Consider the following 20,068-nt stretch of genomic DNA (forward strand, 5'->3'; position numbering starts at 1 on the left):
ATGGGCTCATCCCTGCAGCTCCCGCCGCCTGTCCTGGCCGGCGGGCAGCAGGCAATAAATAGATTACTGCAACCGGCACTTGGCGGGGCAGGGTCTCAGTAACTTTGGGAAAGAACTTTGGTTTTCTTTGGTTTTATTTATTTATTTTTAATTTTTTTTTTTTTTTTCCCTCTGGGGATATGCTTGAGAAGTTGTCCTTTCCAAAAAAAGCAAAATAAGCACCTGTGTGTCATCAACAACAAGAAGTCAATTTAAATAGAGCAGTTCATTTCATTTTTCAAGTCACAATAAATCCCGAACAGCTTTCCCCAGCATTTGCCATCTAGTCTTTTATTAATTTTTTTTATTTTTATTTTTTTAAACACAATGTACAAAAATAGAGCTTCTTCCTTATTTTTAATGTAAAAATATTCCTCTGGTGCAGTTTTTTTTTTTTTTTTTCTTTTTGTGGTTTCTTATTGTGACACTGTTTTTGTCTATTTTTAGCTGGGGTTGGTGGGTCGTATTCTCTTAGTCCTCTTGGTGACTGTTGTGTACTTGAAAGGTTTCTGTATCTCCATTTGCCCCTTTGGGTATCTCTTCATAAAGTGTACGTCTTGCTGGTTTTCCCGGGTCTTGGGCCCTTTCCGTGGCCTCCCTTTTTTGGTGAATCCAACATACCAGCCTGAATATTTTGCAGACATCAGTGCCGTGTAGTTGTTTTCTAGGACTTTTTCAATGAAGACACACTCCTTACTGGTGCCATCAGGCTGAAAAAAGGAAAAAAAAAAAAGAAAAAAAAAAAAGAAAAGAAAAAATAAATAATCCAAATGCAAGCTCAGTGACCAAAACTCAATTTGGCATAAATAAAATCATCACATCTGGACCTCTTTTTTGGTTCAAACATTGTTAATAAGAGCCATAACAAGCATCAGCTGAAATAAAAAAAAAAAAGTTAAAGCATGAAAGTGTGAGGTCATAATTTCTTTTTTAAAAAAACTCTTATCCAAGGGGAGAAAAATTTTTCAAAGACAACATTTAAGTTTATCCAGTCCAGTGCCTTCAACTGCAAGCAAAGCAAGACATCCAGCTTTGCGTTTTTCCACTAGAGAGAGAGAATGAATTGAACTCATGCCAGGGAAACATCATATTAGTCAGAAAAAAACCCAAACCCCAGAATCTCACATGGCCCAAACAGCAGCGTTTCCCCTTCTACCCCTCACTTCTGAAATACCTTATGGGCTTTCACCCACAACTACCCAAATCCCACTAAAACTATTCCAAGCCTCAGTCTAAGCCTCCAGAGCAGTTTGAAAGCCCTCTCTTCCCATGTGATCCCAGGGCAGCCCCTGGCAGATGGACCACACGTGGTGCCCCAGGGGTGCTGGAGCTGCAGGGGTCCCCAGCCCCACTCTGGTCCCTGGGACCCTGGAGAGCCCTGAAGCCAAACCAGGCTCAGCTCAGCCTGGAGATCAAGACTACCAGAGACCCAGAACTGGGCTTTGAACACGGCAGAACACGGATTCTGCATTCAGCACGCAGCACTGGAGGGAGTGACAGCATCAGACAACTCCATCTTCAAGTGCTTGAGCACAAAGGAAATTCTCCTCACCCATAACCTTCTGCCAGAAAACATCTTGCCCTTTAACTGCTGCGTTACTGGTGCTGTACCTAGAATGCCACATGTGCACCTGCACTTTGATTTGTGCATCAGAAGATGTTGAGCAGTAGATACAGGATAAGTAGATATGAACCGACCCACAGGACTTCAATTAACACTCAGCAAAGCCAACGCAAGGATTTCCATAATAGCCCAATTCAGCTCCCCACTGAAATCAAAAGAGTTTTTGGAACTGCAGGCCTACATATTCTACTATTAAAGCCTGCCCACCCAAAGTAAACACTGTCAGACCCTCTCAGTCTTTAGCCATCACGTCCTGGGGGCAGGGAAGCCGCAACAGTGTTTGCTGCTCAGCCCCCAGCTCTGCTCAGGGGCTCCTCTGGCCACGAGACTGGGGCGAGGAGCCGAGCCCTGCATGGTCACCATCCCTCCCCCAAGGACAGCTCTGCCTGCCCTTCCAGGGGAGCCATCCTCAAACATGCTGCACAATCCCTGTGGAGTTTGCTGCAGTTTGTGGGAAGGGCAGGGGACCATGGAACAGGAGGGAACCCCTCCGGATCATGCTGCACAGGCTTCCCCGCACCTTGAGCCACAAACACTCCAGACACGGGGGAACCATCAGGCACCATGACCAGGCTGGAGGCAGCAGCAGAGGAGAGCCAGGCTGGTCTTCACCAGCTGCCAGGGCCAGCCATTCCTCCAGGACTCAATGCCTTTAGCAGAGCTGTGGTTCCATCCCAGTGACAGAAGGCGATGTTTGCCCTGAAGTCTGCACTGCAGGCTTCTGCCTCAAGGCTCTCGGCACCAGGGAAGGTCTCATTACGAGGGCAAATTCTGGCAACTTTTGTAACAATTCTGCTAATCCAGGGGCTCTGCCTTAGGAGCAGCAGTCTCCATCCTGGACAGGCACAAAGGTCCTCATTTTACCATCCACAACTGGAAGCTCACAAATGCTTTAATGAACAGCAGAACTGGGCAAAGCTCAGTGGTTCCAGTTCCTGGGGGTGTCATTCTCCAAGTCCTGGGTTTGATCAAAGCCACATGAGTGGCAAAGGGGGAAATCAGTCAACACCACAGGGTTCCACCAGATTTCAATGGGAAGCCATAAAACCAGCTCCAGGTTTCTCAGAGCTCAGCCCACTACAAACCCTTCCCCAGTGAGTGGAGAATTTTTAAACAATACCATGGCTGGGATTCAAATCCACCCAAACCCAGGTGCCTGTGAACCGACCGGATCCATACCTCAGGGGGAGCAGGTAATTGGAAGGGTTGTTCCCCCCCATGCTTGTGGAAAGGGACTGGATTTGAGCCCTGACCTTGTTGCTAGGAGAATTAAGGGTTTTTCATGCAATTTGGGAGGTTTCCGCTTGTACTGCAATGTCAGATTTTCACAGAAAATGAAGACTGGAATGAAAAGAAAACGTGTGTTGGAGGGGGAACTTATTCTATTAATAACAAAAAAGTATTTACTTATACCTTCAAATTTGCCGACAGAGCCTAAGACGGAGACAGGAGGTGGAGGGATAACAAGGTGCAACTTCAGGCCAACCTCAGGGCTAATTTGAAGTAAACAAGGTGCATGAGATAAAATAACTTCGTTCTGGAAGAGGAAGAGCTAAATGGTTTGATAACATGAAATTACAGCAACATTTACAAGTACCTAGAGATAAATCAGGATGAGGATCTCACTTCCCCAAACAGAGCATTCCTGTATGTGCTAAGACACGTCACAGGCACACAAATGATTTTCAAATACTGACAAGATAATTTTACAGTTTCTCTTATGATCACCAACAGGATAAATCATTCACACAAGTTACCTCCACCATGAAGAGCTGTACCCACAGCTATCTATTAGGGGAAAAATCAATTTGTTTTTAGTAATTTTTAAGTATCAGGTGCCCAACATTTAAAATTTAATTAGTTCCCTATTTAAGCCATAGTAAATCACTCTTTTGGCCTGTCAGCCATCTCCTCACTCCTCCAAAGAGAGGGGAGTGAAAGGGAAAAGGGAAAGAGCTTTGGCCAAGCATCACTCCCTGCTCCAGCCATGGGCTCACCCTTCCCCAGGAGCTCCTGGTGTAGCCGGCCCAGAGCTGCAGCCTCCTTCGCCACCAACGCCAGCTGGGAGCTGCTCCAAGCCACCTTTCATACACCCTGTGCTGGCAGGGATGCACCCTGCGGAGCACTCACCCTCCAAAACACCCAGCTCTGTGTTTTCAACTGACTCCTGACAATAAAGAAGCTCTTGGAAAGCCCTAGAGCTGCACAGGGGCCATCTGGCCCAGTGTGATGGTCTGGCCTCAGGACAGCAGAGGTCTCACACCCAGCCCCACATCCCTGTCCCCCCCATGGCAGGAATGAGGGCTTCATGTGCCCCACGTGTGCCCACTGGCTGCTCCTGCCTTTTGGCCTCACCATCCCACTGGCAGCAGCTCCAGGCACGCTCCCTGCTCAGAGCAGAGGCACAATGCTGCTCCTGCAAAGGCTCTCTGCAAGGCAGAGCCCAAATTGCTGGTGTTGGCCCAGGGGCTGCTGCCTGGCCATGCAACGAGGCCGTGCCACCTTGCAGGTCAGTTCTTTGCAGAGAAATCATTCAGAGCATGTTTTGGTTTAAACACACCCAAACAGCTCTGGGAAGATGTAGTATCTGTTAGCCAAACTTCTGATAAATGTCTTATAAAATGTCTGATCTAAATGCCACCTGGCAGGGGAAGCTCTGGGGTGTGGCCCAGGTCTGTGCAGAGCGAAGGGGAAGCACAGCCTGAGCAGCACCAAGGGCTGGCTCAAGCAGAGCATCTCCTGCAACAAGGGCTGGGCAGCAGCCCCGCTGGCAGAGGGTCGGTGCCCAGCGCCAGGCAGGCACCTGAGCAGTGCCAGAGCTTTTACAGAGCAGGGCTGGAGCAGGGCACACGAGGCTCACCCTCCAGTACAGGTCTGAGTTTCTGTGTGCAGCTGAGGGCAGCACAGCCAGGGGCTCTGTGAGTACACGAGGAGCAGCCCCGCATTGTTTGTGCAGAGCATTTGGCGAGGGGCTCTCCAGTCTTAAACGTGAAACATGTTGAACTGACACTAAAGCAGAATTAAGTGCCAAAGCATTTGCTGCTTCTACAATTACACTCCGGAGCGCTTTGGTGCTCCTGCTCTCCTTTTTATGACCCAACTTGGTCTTATTGTAGTTTGGCTTTCTCGTTTTAAGTTCTCCAAATGGAAAGGATCAAAGAGCTCTTTGTTGTCGTAGCAGGAGAGCTCCTCGGAGCGAGGCATTCCTGCCACGAACAGCTTGCAGCTCAGGGGGAGTTCGCGGCCGCTCTGTGCCACCAGCCCGAGCCAAAGCATCAGCAGGTGCAGCAGCCGCCTCCGCCTTCCCCCGCAGCCTGCCGAGCCCAGCCCGGCCACCTGAGCAGCCCTTTATGGCACACGGAGCCCAGGGCAGCTTTTCTCATTTACGCTTCGCAAATCTGGCGCAGTGGGCACCGGAAAAGCCAAACTTCCCTCGGCTTTCACAGCAAGAATGAGCCCTTGCCAGCAGCTCGGGTAACACCGCCGAGCGGGGAGAGAAGCCTCCAGGACGGAAAAGTTTCTCTGTTTGCAACGATCAGGGAAAATGAAGCTGTTGTTAGCTAAGCTTAGGTTAAAGCGCTCCCCCTCCTCAGGCGCTGCTGCATTTAGAAGCTCTCTGGGCGAGCGACTGGCGATGTGCTGCAAATGACAACAAACCCCAAACGCCACCAAACGCGTGTGCCGAGCCAGGAATGCCGGCTTGGCACAGGCACAGCGAGCCTCAGCGCTCCAAGGGAGAGGGGCCGAGTCTCCATTGTCACCTTCCTGCCCCCAGGCTGGAGCTGCGCTCACACCAGCCCTCCGTACGATGGAGAGCATCTCCCTCTGCGAGGGAAGCAAGCCCCCCCCTCCCAAAAATCCCGGAGCGGGGAAAGCTACCGCTCAAGCCAAAAGTTTCCAAGAGGTGCACGCACCCAGGCTTTTGCAAGGAAAACCTGGAAAAACAAGGAAAACGGACCCTTCCTGCAGCCGTCCTCCTCTCCCCCTCCACAGACCGACAGACAGACAGACAGACAGAGGGGGTCCCCAAGCACGGGCACCCCACCACGCTGGGTTTCATGCCACCCTCAGGTACGAGGCACACCCACTGAGCTCAGCAATCATTTCAAAGGGCTGCTGAAAATTCCCTCGGACGCTGGTAGGTTCACCCATTGCATTACACAGAAGAAATCCCGCCCTGTGTCTCCTAAATTTCCCAGCACTGACAGCAGGGAAGGCTTGGGTTTCCAGGAGCAGCGGGCTCAGCAATGCCCGTGAGCAGCTCCTGAAGGATGCCCAGCTGAGGACCCAGGGCTGCTGCCCCAAGCACCGCTGATAACCCCTGGCAGCCCCAGAGCTGTTCCCCCAGCAGTGCCCAGCGACGTGTGGCTGTCAGGAAGTTCCTTCTCTGCAGCTTGGCACAAGCTCAGCTCAAAGTCAGAGGGGCAATGCTCGGAGCTTCCTCCAGACTCGCTCCACATGGCTTGGAAAATCCCAGGGGGAAGGAGGCAAGACAGGACCTGCGTTAATGTCCCAGCTTTTAGCACTGCCCGTCTCCCCCCAGACACACACCCACCTTCCAAAGGCAGGTCAGAAAACACGACGGGAGGAGAGCACTGTCGCCCTGAAAACTCAGCTTCTGAGCTTGCTGACATGGTTTTCTAAAGACTTTCCCAGGACAGTAACTGTAAACATAGATATGTGTACATTCTTTCTGTTACACGTCTTGTGATGGACATCTCTCATGGCCAGTGCAGTGAGAAAGTGTTATCCTGACCATCCCATCCCTGGCTGTGGTCAGGAGCCTATAAATCCTGGGAGGAAAAATAAACGTTCTCTTTCTTTCACCACACCTCGACCTGTGTCCGTGTGATCTATTCATCTTCAGCAGCAACAGAGCACAGTGCTGCCGGAGCCCGCAGTGCCGCTGGCAGAAGCTGCTCCCAGCAGTGCTCAGCCATCCCCTGCGTTTCAGGGGCATTATCGCGGCACATCCGGCAGCAGCATCCCTGTGCTCAGCGTCCTGGATTTATGACAAGGCATCCTGACCACAGAGACACCTCTTGACCCAAATGCACATTCCTGCTCCTAGAGCAGGCAGTAAATCAGGAAAGCTGCATCCATAACTGCCAAGAGTCACTCAGCCTCATGCGCGTTTCCTCCAGCTCTCTGCCCTCTGAACCTGCACAATCCTCCGAGGAAAATACTTAGGAGTCATGATGGGCAGTTCAATAAAAGTGTCTGCCAGCACAGCGGAGAGGTTAATTATGTATACAGGACATCTAAGTGCACTCACGAGGCAGGGAAGTAACACAAAACCGCGCAGAGGAGATGCTCCGTGGAGGGCACATCTCCCTCCAGAGGCCCTGTTCCAAAGCAGCCCTGCCCACATTTGCCCCCAGCTGCCCCCTGGAGCTGGGAACACCCCATCCCTCCCGAAAACAGGCAAAAAGGGCATGGTCCTGCATGCGTGGGTCAGGACATCCAGGCTTGGCAGAGCCCTGTGCTTGCCTGAGCCAGACACAAACTGCAGGAACCAAGCAAAGAAGAGAACCGGTTAAAATTTTTCTTTCCTTCTACCTTCCTTTCCAAAACTCCCCTTTTCTAACCAAGTTCAGTACCTCCCATTGCCCCGGGAGAGCTCTGTCCCAGGATGAGCAGGGGGTCACAGATGAAAGCAGTCTCTGTAGGCTGGGGTTACACCGGGCCAGGTCTCCCTCACTGCCACAGCTCCTGCCAGCACTGCAGCCACAGCCCAGCTTAGGGCAAACCAGGTGCCTTCACCTGGACAGATGCACATTTGCTTGACATCCATTCCTAACTGCATCTCAGAGAGCTGCACCTACCTACTGTTCATGAGGAGAAACATCAACAGATTTTTAAATTAACTTCATTAAACCAAGAGAAAATTTAGGAAACTTAACGTCAAAACCGCAGGTTTCCTGGCACAGGAAGCTACTTCTCTTCAGGAGAACTGAATCCCCAGGCAGGTTTCAGATGTGATATCTGAGCAGATCTATGGCATCTCCTGTTACCTGCACCCCCAGGTCCAGTTCCATGGAAGCTGAGAGGGGCTGCACGTGGTAAGGGATGGGAAGGTGTTTCACCCCTCTGTACAAAGCACAACCTGCTGCTGAAGGGCTCTGCTGGGCTTTGTTGGGAGCTCTTTTCCAGCTGTCATTTCCAGCCTCCACAGGCCATATACAAGCTTTCTATACAAGCCACCTAAGACCAGCAGCATATTTCATGTAGGCTTCAATTCAATATCTAATTGTAGCAAGGAAGGGGGTGCTCCTCTCCCTGGGAACAAGCAACAGAACAAGAGCACAGAGACTCAGGGTGGGGCAGGTTCAGGCTGGGTATCAGGGGGAATTTGTTAAACGTGGAAAGGGCTGCCATGGAGGTGGAGTGCCCATCCCTGGAGGTGGCCAAGGAAGGGCTGGAGGTGACACTGAGTGCTCTGGGCTGGGGACAAGGTGGGGATCAGGCACAGCTGGGACTCGGTGGCCTGGGAGGGCTTTTCCAGCCTCAGTGATTCTGTGATACAGAGGGTTGTGCCACTATAGGAAATGTTTTATTAAAAAATTGTTTAAAACACCAGATGTAGGTGCCGAGTGGAGCAGGATAATGAGACTAGAACAGTTGCTGACCTCATAGCAAGTCCTGGGTCTGTCCCAGATTTATTCACATTAAACAAACATGCACACTGACTATAAGCTATCATTTCAAACAAATGCAATCTCACCCAGCCAAGATTCCAGTAGTGACACCACTTTCCCTGAGGCAAGCTTAAATGGAGAGAATTTAGAGCTGTGAAAGGTCATTGCTTGTATCCAGGATGGCACTAGTTCTCTTCATGTCAAGTTATAGAAAAAAGAGAAATCCATCATCAAATCAAATAACAAAAAATTATCATCCAGATTTGTTCCAGCCTGTGAGTGACCAGCCTCCATCCCTACGCAGCAAATGCAAAGCTTAAGACTTGTCTTCCTTTAGGAGAACTTTGGATCTTTGGGTGTGCAAAAGACAAGGAAAGAGAATCTCAAGAACAAAAATGTATTCAAGAAGGTTCTAGTTTTTATTTTTTTACCTTAAATATACTTCTGTAACTGCCATATCAATAAGACTATTTTGCTACTGTTGGAGCACAGGTTTTATTCTCCACTGCAAAAACAGCCTCTGTTTTCTCACCTCCTCTCCAAAACCAAACTGCAAGCCAAGAAGAAACAGTTCTTGAGGAGCAGAAGTGCCCTGGATGTGATCTCAGCTGCACCCATTTGAGAGAAACAAGGCTGCACTGCTTTGCTCTTTTTGCAGTGAAATACATCAGTGTTTTTGCTAAGTAGTGCTTAGAAGAAACATCACCCTCATCTTAAGAGGTGCTCAAGACCAACAACAAATTGCACTTAGGAGATGAGATGCTCTGAGGAAGGCAATTAAATCCAACTTGATAACTGTCAGCACAAGATGCATTCAGCAGCACACCCTCTACACCCAGACAAGACAAGGCATGACTGGGGCTCAGGGATCCCCATAAGTAATTTTAATTAACGTTAAACCTTCGGCAACTGAAATAGTCCAACAGGACACACAGCTGCAGCCACCATGAAACACAGGGGACAGGAGGTCAGCAGCTTTATGGTGACACTTGCTTCCTGAACACAGCAAGGATTAAATTAAATTACCACACAGCTCTCAAGAAGATGGTTTTCTTCCCTGGAAGGGGACAGACATCTTCCAGCCATGGGATAAGGAAAAGATTCAGCGGTCAAGCTTACAGGCTTGGTCTGCAAGTGAAGCTTGACTGTGCAAAGCTCTGTTTGAGAGAGAACTGGGGCTTCTTCAAAAAAGCCAAAGGAAACATGACATTTCCTGAAGAAGAATCACAGTAAATCTGAACATGTGTTACACATCTCTGGTGACCTGACACACAGTCCTCACATCCCCAGCAGAGTACCTGTGAGTCCTTATCATAAAACTACTATAATGAAGAATATATTTATTTTTTTTAATAAAAGGACCATTTGCTATATTTCAAAGTGAACACTTGAACAATTATGGATGTGCCAAGAGGCTTAAGTTAACTGGAGATGTTCACATACAGCTAAAAGGTGACTTTGTTATATTTTGGTGCCCAAAACTGCCCCAGTACTAGAGGTGAGGCTGCCCCAGCACAGAGCAGGACAATCCCTCCCTGGCCCCTGCTGTCCCAGGACAGGGCTGTCCCTCCTGGCTCCAGGCACTGCTGGCTCAGATCCAGCTGGCCACAGACCTGCACCCCCAGGTCCCTTCCTGCAGCTCTCTCCAGTTTCTCAATGATGTTTGGGGTCTGAGAATGGAGGAGGGTGATTTAGCTTCCACTTCCACTTTTAATTTCATGAGAATCTCAGCTTCTAAACTTTCAGAAAATAAATTCAATTTTTTTTCCACAGGTTGCAGGAAAAAAGCCTGATCAGGTAAATGCAGAAGATTCTGATGGCCCAACCAAAATAAAAGTGGTTTTGTCACCTCCTTGATTTTAAGACCTTTGCAATCCTGCAGGCTCAGATTCCAGTCACTTTGGACACTTGAGATGGTGCTGGATCAGGTCTCCCTGTCCAAAGTATGGCAATGCCCAAAGTTCCTTGGCCTCAGGGTCCAGTGCATGTGTTTATTTAGATGATTTAACCTAAAACAAACTCACAGGAGAGCAAAGACCCAGACTGCAGCTCCAAATAAGATCTGAGCAGGATCCAGCAAAAGCCATGTCAAGTTTTGCTTTCACATGAGCTGCCAAGTTGGAATGGTTTATGGCTGAGTGTGTCACAGAGAGATCCACAGAACACGTGCTGTTAAACCTGACACCCCACCAATCCTGCTCATGTTTGTGCTGCAAATTCAGCATTCAGAAATTCTTGGGTTTTACAAGCCCCTTTCAAGCAACCTGAATACTGCACAACTCCTGGAAAAATTCTGGATAAGCATCAAACCCTAGTGGAGCTTAGAGTTTTGCCCCAAATCCAAGATGCAGTTAGGTGTGGTTTTAAATACATGAGCTGAGGAGGGCAGGCACCTCCTGTGCTGCACCAGAGTTCCAAACTGCAGCCCCTGGGGTGCCCCTGCCCTCCCCACACACCTCCTGGCAGAACCTTTGCTCCTTTGCAGCACCCCTGGCTGGCCCTGACACCCAAAGGCCACCAGGGCATGTGGGGGGACCAGACTCGGGGCTCATCCCACAGTGTCCTTGCCTCAGCCCCCAGCCCTGCAGTGAGGAACTGGTTCTGCACCAGCAGCTTTTCAAAGACAGCTTTTCAAGAATGCTCAACCTCACTCTCAGCCAAAGCCACCTGATGGAAACCTGCTCCAGGCACAGCAGAAAGGCTTTGGAGAATGCCCTGGTGTCTCCCACCTGGGTCAGTCTCCTTCCCTACAAAGGGGTGCTCCTGCTGAAGCCCCCACAGCTCCTTCTCCCTGGGGCCAGAGGAGTTTCAGGGGCCAAGAGTACATTTACAGGCCATGGTGGGCACCTTCACCCTTTGATGCTGGCAGAGATTTTTTCAGCCAACTTTCCTGACTAAACACACACATGCCTCAAGAAAACCCCGATTTTAAAGTTGTGATGTAAACAACCCCGAATTATTACTATCCCCTAAAGGCTACTGCTGGCAGGCATCAGTGATAAAGCTCTGCCAGAGCAGTCTGGCATCTAGCAACAATTTGTTTGTTGTCCTGCAAAAATACAGAGAGCCTTGCCATATGGTATTAGCGACTTTCTGGTAACATTAAGAAATATATTGGCTTGGAAAGCAGTTATCATACCAGCAAAATTGCTGTGTCTGAGAGGCAGGTCTCTGCTGTGAGTGGCACCAGCACAGCGGTGCTGGGCAGGGCTGGGAGAGGCACTGGTGGCCAGCACAGCCATGCCACCTCCTGTCCCCTGTGCCAATGACATGGCCCCGGCACAGCCAGCCTTTGGCTGGCACAGCTTTTGTTCAGAAGCTGGACCGTGCCTGGGGACCAAAGCTCAGCTCATTGTGAGTGCTGGGAGGGCTCCAGTGCTGCAAACGTGGTGTCAGGGGACACAGCCCCAGGGGGAACCCAAATTACCTGTCACCAGTCTGGAGCTCTGCCTCAGCCACCCAGCTGCCCACAGCTTCCCTCACCAAACAGCTTTTCCCCTCTGCTCATGTCCAGCTCAGAGAATGGGGGAATAAAATCAAATTCATTGAAATGCTTTTACAAAAATAATGCCCCTGTACTGCAATGATTCTGAGAGTGTGTGGACACCAGATCACTGAGGATCCTTGAAAGAAGGTGGGAGTGTGAAATACCCTCCCCACAGATACCTGCTGCAGCCTGAGCACCAGCATTGACCAGACTGCTCCATCCACAGGGGGATGTCAAGGAACCAGAGGGAATTCCCTGGAGACAGTGCTGGGGGTCAGGAGATGCTCTGCTCTGCTCCCCATGCAGCTGCCACCAACCCTGGCCATGCCCAAAGCAAGGGCAGGCTCTGGCCATCCTTTGATGGTTCAGGCTCACCCAGACCCCTGACTGCAAATGCTGTCCTGCCAGAGATGGGACAGGACAGGGAAGGGCAATCTCTGCAGCATCCTGCAGTTCTGGAGAGTTGGATGTCTGAAAGGACAGGCTCAGCAAGAGCAGCTGGAACCCAGCTCAGGTGAGAGCCACCTGCTCAGCCCAGGCTGCTCCTCGCCCCAGGAGACTTCAAAGACTTACCCTTGCCAGCCTTCAGCAAACACAACATCCCCACTCCCCCATGGCCTTATCTCAGTGCACGAGATAAGAGAAGCTGAGGCAGAGAGAAAAAGCACAGAAGGACTCCCCAGGAGAACCAGTTAGAAGCTCAAGAGCTCCTCCAAAGAGACCATCAGCTCCTCTTTGCCTCTAGCACTGAATTACTGCCAACATTCATAACTGTTGTGTTCTAGATCACTTGTCACCTTGTCACAATGGACAAGTCACATCATGCCTCTCCTTGGAAGAAGAACTGCACCTTTGAGTCCTCTTTCCCCCCATGTTTTTATAAGCCCGAGATAAATAAATAGGTTTAGTAACTTTTTAAAAAAGACAGAAAGGTTTCTCAGAAAAGCAGCTGTCATTCTTGTTCTGAATTTTCCCATTTTCATCTCTCTCCTTGTACTATGATTTCACCACAAAGCCTGGAGAAGAGAGAGCTCTGGGAAGACCTTATTGCAGCCTTTCAGTATTTAAAAAAGGTTAAAGAAAGATGGGGACAAACCTTTTAACAGGACCTGTTGCAATAGGACAAGGAGTAATGGCTTTAACGAAAAGATAAATTTATACTAGTCATAAAGAAGAAATTCTTTACTTTGAGGGCACTGGCAGAGATTGCCCAGAGCAGCTGTGGCTGCCCCTGGATCCCTGAAGTGTCCAAGGTCAGGTTGGAGGTTGGGGTTTGGAGCAGCCTGGGACAGTGGAAGGTGTCCCTGCCACGGCAGGAGTGGAATGGGATGAGCTTTAAGGTCTATTCCAACCAAAAAAATTCTCTGATTTTATAATAAATTTCAGTGGTCCACAGAAAACCTCGGGAAGACCAGAAAACTTGGGACCTACAATTTTTATGTAGCAGCAAAAACCCATAGGCAAAGAAAGATATGGGCAGAAGTAAAAAGTAATAAAATTAAATGTTTCTTGGGCCTTCTTCAAAACAACACCAAGAATTCACAAAAAACACACTTGAGTTTGTTTTCCCCAGGTGCTGCTCACCTGTAACAGAAAAGTCCTGCTGTACAACACATCCCCTGTCTCGTTTTCCAGTGCCAGTGACCTCAGCAGCTGCTGTTGTGAGAGCCAGGAGCCTGCCCAAAACAGCTCCTTTGGTCCCTGCTGGCTGTGAACACACCCAGCAACACCTGAGACAGGCAAAACCCACCAGGTCTGGGGCTCCTGAGCAGCCTCTGGCAGAGGGCTCTGCTGGGAAACATTGGTGGAGGTGCAGTTGCCAGAAATAAAGACACAAAGGCTGCTCCTCTTGCCCCAGGGGTTAACCTGCTTCCCTGCAACACAGCCAGCTCCAAGGTGGGGAAAAGCCCTGTCCACCTCTGGAGCTCATGTGTTCATCACTGGTTCCAGCTGAGAACAACAACAACCTGCTCCTGACCATGGCACTCTTCGTAGGTGATTATGGCACTCAAAAGGGGCTAAATTCAAAGCAGGTTTTCAACTGGGGGGGATCCAAAACTGAGTGAGGAGCAGAACAAAGCCAGGTGGCACGTGCTGGTCTGCTTGGGGATCATGAGTGTAAGGCAACAGGAAAGCAGCAGGAGAAAGGCTCCAGAGGTTGGTCCCATGGCTCCTCTCCTGCCAAATGAACATAGCAGGACAACCATGGAGCAATCACTTCGTGGGCTTCATTCCCCTCCACCCCCAGACTGAACTTAAATATTTGTATAAGCCCAGGCGTAACTTTCATCTCATGTTTTCCTTGGGGTTTACTGGCTGTTTGGAGCATGCAGGCTAAAAGGCATTCCCTCAAACTCTTGCCACAAAGAGAGCTGAAGCCATGACATTAATTAAAACCACACTCTTTGGTATCTAGAAGACATGCTATTGTTTTCTTTTGTTGCTCATGGGGAGCTGTTAATGTGGGCGACACATCTGGAACATTTTCCTGCCCAGCACCTCGTTCCCTCTGGCCCAGGGCAGCTGCTTTGGGAACTTGTCACAGGCTGGGCTGGGAGGGCAGCAGTATTTACAAGAACAGACTTATTTATTCTTTGTCACAAAACATTTGCCAGCTTAACACCACGAAAAGCACATGGTGGTGGTGGGGGGAAAGGGTTTGCGCTGCCTGAAAGGTGACAAGCTAAAGAACTGTCCTGCCTCAGCACCCAGTGAGCCAAATCAGGGGATGAGCCTTAAACACACACTCCATTCAAATGTTTGGAAAAACTGATGCTGACTTGGCCAGGATGCTCCTGAACACTCTGTGCAGAACAGGAAAGGCCGTGGGCTGCCCTGTGCCACTGCTGGCCCACCTGGGACAAGGTCTGCTGAAAAAAAAGGTAAGATTTTGTGTTCAGTGTACCCCACCTGAGTGCTTCTAAGGTCTCCACGGCTGGTATCAGCACCTCCTGAACATGAACAACATTATCCTTGTAACACTTCAGGGGAAAATGCTATGATTGCATTTAAAGGACAGAAAATTAAGGCATAGAAATATCTAAGGCAGGTTTGTGTCCAATGCAACCTCCAAAAGCATCCAGCATGGTTGAAATCCAGTTGAAAAAAATTCCAATGGGGTCCAATAATAATTCCAATAATTCCAGTAATTTCCAATGAGACCAATGGGGTCTCACACAGGGTGGTAACACAAGTGCAGGAAGCAGAGAGAATTGGATGCTTTGCCCCAGCCCTCCCAGAGTGCTGATTTCCATTTCTCCCTGACTTTAAGCAGTGCCCTGGATGCCTCAGGCAGCTCCAAAGCAGGTCAGGCACAGGGCCCTGGCTGGCAGCAAATAACCTGGGCTTAGTCTCCACAAGCACCTGCTCCCCAAGGAAGCACAGGTGGAAGAGGGAGGGATCCTCCTGGGAAGGCAGTGTCCCACAGATGTCACTCCTGCCACCACAATAGTAAATAATTTTTCATCAGAGGCATTTGGTTTCTGTTTGGGATCATGGCTTTCACTGCCTTGACTCAAAACAAAACTCAGCTTGCCTTTTTCACAGCCACAGAGATGCTAGGTTTGAACTCCTGGCAGTGCTAAGTGAGGGCAGCAGAGGTTTGAAAACTGGAATATTCTATTCCACATTTATTTTTCAGTGGCACTTCAGCTTTGCACAAGCCTCTGCCTGGATAGCAAGCCTCCAGCTTTTCCAACAATAAAGAAGGACTGTGTGAGTTACAAAAACAGCTAATACACAAAAAATACTACTTCAGCATACAAGCTGGGCTGAAGGACTGAACACGCTGTCATTTGCTACAAGCTTCCATTGAGGGGGCATCCCCCAAAGTTCTGATTCCAGCCCTGGCTGTGCCACACCGGTCCCTGGCTCCTGGCTGGCAGGAAGGAGCTTTCTGCTCCAGCACAGTGCTCTGCTTGCCCTTCTACTCTGAATTTCTCCCAAAAGCAGTTCTGGGGGAAATTCGTATTTGAATGTCCCCCCAAAGGAAGATCAGGTGGGGAAGGTGCTGTGGAGGTGGCCATGGCACTGGGATGCTGAGGTGACATCCTGCATGAGGCACGACCCTGTGCACACCTGCAGCAGCCCTGGAGAGCCCTGTGGGGCTGCAGGGCTCATTTCACTGGCTGGATGGAGCCTCAGGAGAGCACCTGGGACAGCAAGAGCTGCCCTGCAAACCCCACATCCCCCGTCCTGCTTCTCATTTGAGGCTGACAGATGAGGCTCAAACACATCATTACAGCCTGGAGGAGGCTGCTCAAGGTAACACTCAGGTTACAAATGAATTAATAGGAAACACTTACCTTCCCCACTAGCTTGCCTTTCCTGTTCATGCAAAGGTAGAAATCTGTCTCCTTCCCTTTGATCCGGACTTGACTGCCAAAAGTGTCTGTTTCCACTAGAAGCTGGGCTTGGAAAGGAAGAAGAAAAGAAAGCATTTACCAGTGTGGTCCCAGGAAGCTGTAGGGTGCAGAGCTCGCCAGGGCACTGTTCCTCTGCACCACAGCACGCCCTGCAGGGCCAGCCCCAGGACCAGGCAGCTCGTGGCTCGGTGCAGGTGCAGGACTGACAGCTCTCCACTCATCCCCACACAGATAGCTCGGGTTTAGAGCTGCTTTCCATGGAAACATGGAAACATGGAAACATGGATAGCCAACACACCTGTGGGCTCTGTCACTCCTGCCCCACCACCTCACCAGCAATGCCAGCTCACTGTTCAGACAACCAGGAATTGCTTATGTTGGAGAAAACCTCTGAGATCATCAAGTCTGACTGTTCCCCCAGCACTGTTGTGGCCACCAGATGTGGCACCCTACGTGACATCCACGTGGCTTTTAAACACCTCTGGGGGTGGTGATGCCACCACTGCTCTGGGCAGCCCGTTCCAGTGCCAGCACTCTCCTTCACACTGCAGGAGGGTTCTTGGAGGGTAAGAACATGGATTTTATTCTCATGAAGATGAAAGATTAGCATGATGAGAAAGAAAACCCTTTCCCCACAGCCAGCAGCCCTCAAACACTGAACAGAAGATCTTCAGCCGCACACCCCAGTGCAAAATCTGGCAGGGATCTCCCAAAGGTCGCCACAACAGCTCGCAGGGAGAAATTTGGCACTGCCTGCTCATGTCTGTGACGTGCACACCCACCGTGCACATGTCCTGCATGCCTGGTTGTGCTCCCAGGAGGTCACAGGCTTCTTTCTGGCAGTCCAGGTCCAGGTCTCAGGCTCTAGCTGGGAGAAACGTGGCCAATCTCAGTGTTTTGTAGGGTATTGATGCCAGAGCTGGTTTGCAGCAGGAGCTAGGGGGGAGGACAGATTGCTGCTGCATCTCCACAAAGCCCTGCTCTACCCAGCTGTACCTGCCCAAGGGGCCCAGCTGCCACCCAGACGAGCGGCGTGCCATCATCATCATCATCATCTCAAAACCCAGACAGATCCAAACGCAGCCTTTTATTCCATCTCTAGGTAAACACAGATTCCAGTCATGCTCAAGATTCGGATTCCAGGAATTTCCCCAGAGAGGCAGGAACAGGCAGACTGGGCATTTTGGTGCAGATCCATCTCCGACATGGAGGAGGAGAGAGGAGACATGGTTGAAACACAATGCAAGAATGTGTGAGTGTCAGCAAGTGCAGCTCCACACTCCTGCTCTGGAAATACTCATGTCTGTGAGTTCTGAGCCCCACCGTAGAAATACAGCTTTTGCCAAACTCTGGAGAATGTTTGATCTGCGCTGAAAAAAGTCACATTCTTTTTGGCATTCATATTTCAAACTTTAAAGCCCTCTAAGAGCAAATATGTTCATTGTAAGGATTTACCATGGGGATAGAAATAGGAGTTTGCTTCATTTAAACACATTAATATTTTTCCCACTCGTAAAGTCAGCTTTTGGCTTCTGCAGCAGTGCAAATATCACAAACCTTTAACTCACAAGGGCCCTAAACAATTTTCCCCTCACAGCTCAATCACATCTGTAAGTTCAGGGGTTTCCAGTTACTAGCTGCTTACATTTATTTAGATATATTTGTTAAACCTGTTATCACTGGGGATATTTAAATTATAACTTCTTTCTGACAGCAAGTGGGATAATGCCTGTATTACAGCAGGATATTACTTGCAATCATGCAGAGATAGGGATATTTATGGAAGTTTTCCAGAAACACCTCATGGGTTTAGATACCTGTGACGGGGAGCAACCTGAAGCTGAACCCCTCACCTGCCAGGGCATTGTCAAACCAGTGCTCATTTCTGTGAGGAAGGGCCCCAGCCAGAAATAACCCCTCCAAGTGAGGATATCAAGGTGGGCCAGCCAGGAGGGGGTGATGGCACAAGGCAAGGACAGCTCCTCCAGGGCAGGCTGAGCAGCGTGGCTGGAGCCTGGCCCACAGCTCCAGGAAGCTCAGGGAGCTGCTCAGGTGCAGTGCAGCCCTGACACAAAAGGGAACAGCAAAGGTGGCACCATCTGCCTTTAAAGAGGTGACTCTGAAAGGGCTTATCCTCTCAGGAGCAGAGGATGGAGCTCAGCCTCAGGGAGGGAGAGCAGCAGCCAGCGCACGAGCAGAGCCAGCAAAGCCTGCTCCAGGAGCCATGGCCAACACCCAGAGCACCAAGGAGCTGCCCACAGATGTCCAGTGGCCAAAGCAGCCGGGCACGGGCACCCAGCACAGGGGCCAGGTGAGAACAGGACAGCTCCCTCCGAGATGTGGGGCACTCCCTGCCCGCTCCAGCCTGACAGGGAAAAGCTGCTGAGAGCACTCTGGGCATCACATACAGGCTCTGGCCAGCCAAAGGAGGAGCTGACACCGACAAAACCCCCACCACAAGAGCTGTGGTCCCAGCAGCTCCCACCCCTCTGACGCAGCTCCCGTGCTCAGATGGACAAACACGGGGCACACTGGCTCGTGTTCCCCACCCCCTCGCTCTGCAGCCAGTATGAGTAATATCCAAGCTGATTTTAATTTGAAAAATATCACCTTAAAAAGATGCCGGTTCCCTGCTGTGAAAATGAAAACCATCTGGATGGAGTGATTTCAAATAATTAATCTAGGACTCCTTTGGCACCGCTACTAATTAAAATACGATACCTTTCTCCCCCTTTTAGAATAAAAAATTTAACTAAAGTTTAAAGATCTAATAAAATAATGTCATAATTTAGAACTAGATGGAAGTCACCTTTCCTGCGGGCTGCAGAGGTTACAGCAGCGCTGAGATCCCTCCCAGGCAAGTGCCAGTGCACAGCCCGAGCAGCAGAGGATAAGCAAACATCCAGTGGGACATTTGTGCTGGCAAACACAGCAGCATCCACGCCAGGGGGACAGCCCAAACCCCCAGGGACCTTCCTGCACCAAGGAGCGGGAGCAGGAGGTGCAGTAGAGGATGTCTGATCCCTGCTGTGACCTGAGCTGCCCTAGGGCAGACCAAGGCCTCACAGAGGTTCCCACTTGTGCAAAATCTGAGTCTTAAGATGTTGGAAACATTGTCTTATTTCTAGGGAGCCCTGGCCCCCTTTTCTTCACAGGAGACCCGTGCAGGGTTATGGCCCAGCAGGCGTCCAGACTGCAGCACCCCTGCAACTTCTCTGTGCAACAGGCATCTCTCTAAGTTCTCTCAGGAGCAGGGACAGGCACCTTAAACAACACATCTAAAATCCTCTGGGATGAATCCCAGCCCTGAAGGATGCAACCAGAGTTCCTGGGGGGTGGAGGCTGACCCAGCACAAGGGGCTGCTCGTGTCTCCCACTCCACTCACACACAGCAGGAGAAAAGCTCAGCCACCACCAACACATTTTACATTAATTTGAACTGTTCTTGGAATGCTGCCCTGTGATAAATATGCCACAGCACAATAGAAGAGCCAGGGAAAATCCAAGAGAATGTGCAGGAGAGCTCATGGTGTGCCACCATGCCAGAGCAGCATCCCCACAGCACTCTGCTGCTCAGCACACCTGACTTCCAGCCCCATCTGTCCCTGGACACACCACACAGAGATTACAATCTTTATTTTCAAAGGCCCTGTGCTTCAGTCTTCAGATCAGGCGTTATTGTTTGAATTCTTTGAGAGCTAGATATTCTGATATATTTTCCTGGGGAATTAAAAAAATAAAAAGCAAAAGAGAAACGATGTCTTTAGAGGGTGAGATCTCCTGCTACATGTTTTGCCTTATTGGCCCATTTAACCTAAACCTTCCTGAAAACTCCCACTGGAAGAGACTGGAATTCCTCACAAGTCTAGGTGAAAAGGATTACATATATATATATATGTTGAAAAGCTATCTACCA

At 49.9% G+C, this 20,068-nt stretch overlaps 1 protein-coding gene across 2 annotated transcripts in view; it reads right to left on the bottom strand.

The window, feature by feature from the left end:
• Positions 1 to 442: 442 nt before the first annotated feature.
• The window catches only part of FGF18 (fibroblast growth factor 18), a 65,124-nt gene continuing 45,498 nt past the window's right edge, over positions 443 to 20,068 (bottom strand). For both annotated transcript variants that reach the window (XM_058849130.1, XM_058849131.1), the window contains 2 exons: positions 16,093 to 16,199; positions 443 to 749 (listed from right to left, as the gene is read on the bottom strand). In XM_058849130.1, the coding sequence (XP_058705113.1) occupies positions 483 to 749; positions 16,093 to 16,199 (374 nt within the window). In that variant the 3' untranslated portion in view covers positions 443 to 482. The remainder of the gene's footprint in view (positions 750 to 16,092; positions 16,200 to 20,068) is intronic.

This window comes from Poecile atricapillus, chromosome 13 (genome assembly GCF_030490865.1).
Source record: "Poecile atricapillus isolate bPoeAtr1 chromosome 13, bPoeAtr1.hap1, whole genome shotgun sequence".
In the NCBI taxonomy this organism is placed as follows: Eukaryota; Metazoa; Chordata; class Aves; order Passeriformes; family Paridae; genus Poecile; species Poecile atricapillus.